Below are 5927 nucleotides of genomic sequence, written 5' to 3'. Positions count from 1 at the left end.
GGACTTTTTGTGTTTGCTTATGAACAACAATAGAGGAATACTGCAACAGCCATCAGAGGAAATTTAACAGTAACGCATTCAAACTGTCAAAAAATAATGAAATACTTATGTGGGGGGAAAAAACTTAGTGTAACCTTCATGTCTTTCATCCCAGGATTGATGTTTAAAACTTTATAAATTGTCGTGCATTCATGTCAACTTTGAAAGAGCAAAAATTTGGTTTTAGCAGGTGTTTGGATTGATTTTGAAATTCAAACGGTTAGGTTTGTGCATCTTTACTGGACACAGATGTCTTTGTCTGACCCCTGTGATTTTAAAGCAGGAGTAAGCAATGCTAAACCAGCAGATAGACATAAATGTTAAGAGACTTTCAAGAAATGGACAATTAAAAAATGCATAAAACTTCCTTATTAGCGTTAAAAGAAGATGCCAATAGATAAATATCTCTGCAAACGTTAGCCAGGTGAAATAAGACCAGTAATTGCAGGTTTTGCCTTATTTTAAATTTGCAGCTTGTTGTTATGCATCTTATCAGATCTATTGTCTAAAGGCTTTGTGACACTCCAGGCAACGTTTTCCTCCAGAGGCTGTCTTTGTTATTAACCTACAGGTCATCTTAGCATCCGAAATATCCACACTGATCTCCATCAGCTGTTCAACTGCTGCTGAAGGCAGTGCTGCAGTCTGTTAGTGTTATTTCAGTGCATGGCGCTTTGGCTTCCTGAAGGAACTGGTGATCAAATAATGGAGCAGAATATGTTTTTCTAAATGCTACATCGTTGGTATGATTAAAATCATTCATCATTAGTTAAAGCCTGATATCAACAACACCCATGAACAACAACAACACCCATGTGTTGTCTGCACATTTAAAGCTTGAGAGTTTTTATTCCTGCGTGCTATCGAGCTTCATTGTTTTGCAGAAACTATTAAAAACACATCAGTGTTGCACTGGGTGACATGTTTCTTCATTATCATGAACACATACACTGGTTTATAATGGTTCAATCTCACAAACACACCATCCTGCTGCCTGAAAAACTCACTAGAGTACCATGTGTACATTAATGCGATGCAGATAATAGTCTCCAACAAAAGCTCCATTTCTTCTTGTTTGAGAAACATTTGCTGAAACCTGCGGAGAGCAGCTGTTTTAGGGCTACTAAGCTCTTTTTTTTTCTAGAAAATGAAATGATATATTTGTGGGTTGTTTTTAAAGGCTTGCATCTTCAGTAGGAACCATTGTCAGCTTGAGGAGGCGATTCTTTCTTCTTGTCAATGTGGGATTTATTGCCAATAAGAAAAGATAAATAAGAAACATCCTAATATGTATACATATGTTTACTACTTTGATGCATACTAACTGAAAGTCTGACTCTGAAAGAGGCAACATTAACATTTTTTAATACATTTTTATTGGGGTAATACTTTCATACTTAGTTCTGGAAATGTAAAATTAATCCATTATCCTGTCTTTGTCAGCCTACACTCTCTTCTTCACCTCTTCTTTGAACTGTTTTGAATAGTTGACACCAGGTATTTAAACCCATCCACCTTCACTACCTCTACTCCTTACATCCTTTCATCTTCACTGAACATAATCAACAGTACACAAATTTAATATCAGTAACATTGCATTGCCACTGGCAGCATGTTTCTATGGTAACATTGGCATTTCGGTTTGTGACTTGACTCTTAAGCCCTGGCACACATACACTGTAATTGTTGCTTCATAGCTGGCTGGTGGCTGATGGCCATGCCAGGTGTGCAGTTGTCTAGATCCCCTTCAAATATCAGTCACTTCAGTCCTGCACTCTACGTTTGAGAATATCGGGAACTGCCCACTTTGCCTCTGTAAAGGGTTATTTCTCTTGTTGTCACTAGAAGTTCCCGGTAGTTTCTTCTGTTGAGTCACCACCGTAGTGTCTTTATAATATTTTATTGCATATTTGTTGATCCAGATAGAGGAGTGCTAAGTTATCAGCTAACGCAAGCAAGCTGAATTGAAAAGCTGTATGGGTGCATCACCAAGACAGAAATGTATTAAATAATAATAACAAACAGTGCAAATGTGGTTGAAAGGTCACATTCAGTGGTTTAAACTGACAGAGGTGAGGCCTAGCAGACAGCTATAGGCTCTGGTTACCTGACTCAGCATCCACTTATCAGTCAAAGCAGAAGCCCCGCTAAAAAATATAGTTTTGGAACTAAATACACGCTGAAATTGTGAGTTAAATAATGTCACCCTGTGGAGTTACACGAAAGTGAAACTGCTGGCGAGCGGTTGATGGAGGTTGCTGGCTGTTGCTACTGTAAATGAGATCAGTCACAAAAAGGTTGCTGCATCAAATATCTCCTTGTTATTGTTTTGGTTGCTACAGACCGGAAGGTGAGACTGCTCACCTGCAAAATAGAAGCTGTGCCTTATCTCAGAGAGCAACGTGCTGCAAAAGATGCCAGTTTTACTTTGAGGATGAATTTGTTGCACTTTTTTTTTTTAGTTGGAGATAAGTTGGTGTCTTCCATACAAACTACAGGAGACGGTGGCAACCAGTTGCAACCAAAGCAACTCTAAAGAGGCTTTTGGGGCAGAACCTCTTGGGAACTAATCTCACCTACTGACAGCAAACAAGCTCTCACCAACTGGTTGGGGGGACACACATTTTTTCCTAGCAGCTGCTTATCATCAGGGGACTGACTGGTCTTTAGGCCCGTGTGGATGAGGTTTTCACAGCTACCAGTGGTTGCCCGGCAGTTGCCAACTGGTTGCTAACTATCTGACTGGAGCTTTAGCTATAGAGACCAAAACGTTTCTTTGCAGCAGGCTATAAACATGTTTATTTGGCTGTAAAGTTGGGAGAGTCTATGGAGACTGACTCATTTTTGGAGCAGAGTTTTTGGACGTTTTCTATGAACTAAAAGAAGCTTTTTTGTGTGTTTTCAGATGATTCTGATAGTTTTTAGATTTGTTTATTTAGTTATTAGGATAGAAAAATTCCCAACCCATAAAATAATTGGAAGATAAGTCAAAGAGTTTAAAAATGTTGTAAGTGTCAGTCAGTCTCTGTTTTCTGTCACATTTCCAACTTGAGACTTTGTAATTAAACCAGACCAGCGTGAGTCCTGTGCAACTGTGAAAATAAACATTCCTCTTACACGATTAGCTCCAGGCAGCTGCAGCATTTTATATTTCTTGCACAGAAGTCGAGCAAATGATGCAATTACAGTGATTGAGTGGTTTGTGCGCTACTTGCCAAGTTCCCACAATAACAAGTTCTGTAATTTTAACGTTTCCCTCTCTCTGTCATCCTAACAGCCGCTCTTCTCTTTTCTTCCAGGGCTGAAAAAACAGAAGTGCTGAGTGAAGATCTGCTGCAGGTACTAATGAGTCTTCATCGAATCTGTGTGTTTGTGCGAATGCTTTTCCTCTTTGGCTCGATAGTCACTGCTTCTCACAAGAAAAATCTCACAAGAAAAATCATTAATGGAGCAAAATATTCAGCATGCGTGAATTTTTTTTAATATGTTTTGTTATTTTTAATGGCTTTCTGAACTGCCTTCGGGCAACATTAACGAACGCTGAAATTGAACCTCTTTGCGAGACAAAAAGTGAAACGTCCTCGCTGATTGATTTGGGGTGCGATATTGTAATTGATCAGATTAATGATGCTCTGAGTGGCAGACACATCGCTTCCACTCAGCTGGTTTAATAATGAAATGAGACGCATTGAAGCCCAACAGGTAATGGTGCGGCGTCATTCACACCAACTGAGAATGATGCTGTTTTATTGGGGGAAAAGCTCTGATGGAAAGATGGAGTTTCTATTTTTAAATCAACCCCTGTTCTGGGTTGAGGTTTGAGTGCATGTCTGTAACTGAAGCTGACACAAGCTGTGCATTAGTGGAAGGAGCTCACAGTGTGTGCATGGTTCTGGCTGAGGCCTGTGCCCTGACTATTCTGTCTTCCTTCCCTTCTGTGTGTGTTTCAGGTGGAGAAACGTCTGGAGCTGGTGAAGCAGGTTTCCCACAGCACACACAAGAAGCTGACCGCCTGTCTGCAGGGCCAGCAGGGCGTGGACGTGGACAAGAAGTCTGTCAGGTCACCCTCGGTGAGAGAAAATAAACACTACAAATCTGATAAAACCTTTTCTGTCATCTGGTATTTTAGCTGAGCTGTACCAGTGTGGGCTTGTGTGCTGATCAAGGTACAAATCACATGATGTACAACCATATACATTTTTTTTACAGCCTTAGTATTTTGGCCATGTTAGGTTGGAGCCATAAATATGATGGGGTAGGTTTACACATTTGCCCAGCCAATAAACGATCACTGGGAGGTCCAATCCTCAGAGAAGACGTGAATCTTTTTATAACTCATCCAAAAGTCCAACAACGACGGGACTTAGAAGAAACGTGAAGAAGAAACTGAAACTTAGAAGAAACTGATTGCTCATTTGACACCTTTCTTCATATCCTACTGACGAATCTCACGTAGGGCAGCTTCTGTAGGCAGCTTTAGTCTGCATACATTTAATGGTTATCTGCAGGCCACTTTGCAACCCACTTCCACCTTCTACCTAGCTCATCCTTTCATGCTGGTTAATTCAGTGGCACATCTGCTGTCATTCATGCCTGCTCTGTTCTGTGTCGTGGTCTTGCTGCTGGTCTCTCTGCCTCTGGCTTTACATTTATGTATATGAAAGGGCAGAGAGGTGGTAAGAATTTGGGTATCAGTGACCAGTGACAGCAAAGAACACTGTTGACGGACATATGACAAGTTGGTAAATGCGTTAGAGGGTTACCTAGGCAACCGGGGGTCTGGAATGTCCACTAGTGACCGATGGTTAGTAACACAAGAAAAGCAAATCGAGGCCTGTGTGTACGCTCAAATGAATTGAATAAATCGATCCATAGTTGTTATACTGCAGTGAAGTTTATGCGGTTAAATCTTAGTATACAAAGTAAAATGTTCCAGGATTGGTGTAAACAGCAGACTTATCTGCCCTCTGGGCATGTCTTACGCTTTATTTCTACAGTCAGAGCATGCTGCTGCTCTTCATTTGTCTTATTGATTTGTTTTAAAAACATTGCATGCTAATCAGCAGCAGCCACAACTTAATATTTATTGTTATATTTTAATGGAATAGAATGAAAATGAATCATTTTCTACCTATCCAGTTTTTCTTCATTGTGCTCTCAGTAATTTCATAACAACTGAGACTAAAAGTTTTCCTAATGACAAATTAAATTTTAAGACTTTCAGAGAGGACAGAAGGACACTGACAGGTGATTAGCAACGATATTGGAAAGCATGTTTCATCCTCCAGTAAATGTTTAAAAAAACAAACAGAGAAAATATTTTCCTGCAAACCAAGAGACTGAGTGACAAAATATTCAAGTGCTGCACAATAATGTGCCATTTGTGTTGTGGAAAGTTAATCTTTTTAATCCTTCACTGGATTAAAAATGTTTTCATCCTAAAGCTTAGAGGAGCCTGAGATGAAGATGTTTTAAGATGGAACCAAGACAGTAACTCGTGAGAAGGCCAAGGAAAAAAAGAGAGAAAAATAAGCTTTTTTAAAATTCATTAATTAAAAATAAAATAAAAGTTTGAAAAAGTGATGAACTGATGTGACATGAGCACGTGTTTTAACTTCTGGTACTTATATTAAAGATAATTTATAATCTTCGTATGCTTTTATGATGTTTTCTCTGTGTTTGTGGTTTTATTTATGAACTGCAGCTGATTCATCGACTGTTTGTGTTTCTGTGCAGAAAAAGCTTCCGCTCGCAACGCTAGCACAATGTATGGTGGAGGGGGCAGCTGTGCTCGGAGACGAGTCTCTGCTAGGGTAAACACACGCGCACACACACACACACACACACACACACACACACACACACACACACACACACACACACACACA

General features: G+C 39.8%; 1 protein-coding gene across 2 annotated transcripts in view; it reads left to right on the top strand.

Annotated features, from left to right (window-relative positions):
- The window catches only part of LOC102199140 (rho GTPase-activating protein 44-like), a 46115-nt gene that overhangs the window by 1576 nt on the left and 38612 nt on the right, over window positions 1-5927 (top strand). For both annotated transcript variants that reach the window (XM_013909020.1, XM_013909019.1), the window contains exons 2-4: window positions 3339-3378; window positions 3990-4109; window positions 5776-5852. In XM_013909020.1, coding sequence (XP_013764474.1) covers window positions 3339-3378; window positions 3990-4109; window positions 5776-5852 — 237 coding nt within the window. The remainder of the gene's footprint in view (window positions 1-3338; window positions 3379-3989; window positions 4110-5775; window positions 5853-5927) is intronic.

This window comes from Pundamilia nyererei, unplaced genomic scaffold (genome assembly GCF_000239375.1).
Source record: "Pundamilia nyererei isolate P.nyererei 1_Seehausen unplaced genomic scaffold, PunNye1.0 scaffold00017, whole genome shotgun sequence".
Classification (NCBI taxonomy): domain Eukaryota; kingdom Metazoa; phylum Chordata; class Actinopteri; order Cichliformes; family Cichlidae; genus Pundamilia; species Pundamilia nyererei.
The sequence above is the reverse complement of the archived record's forward strand: the minus strand, read 5'-3'. Positions and strand labels throughout refer to the sequence as shown.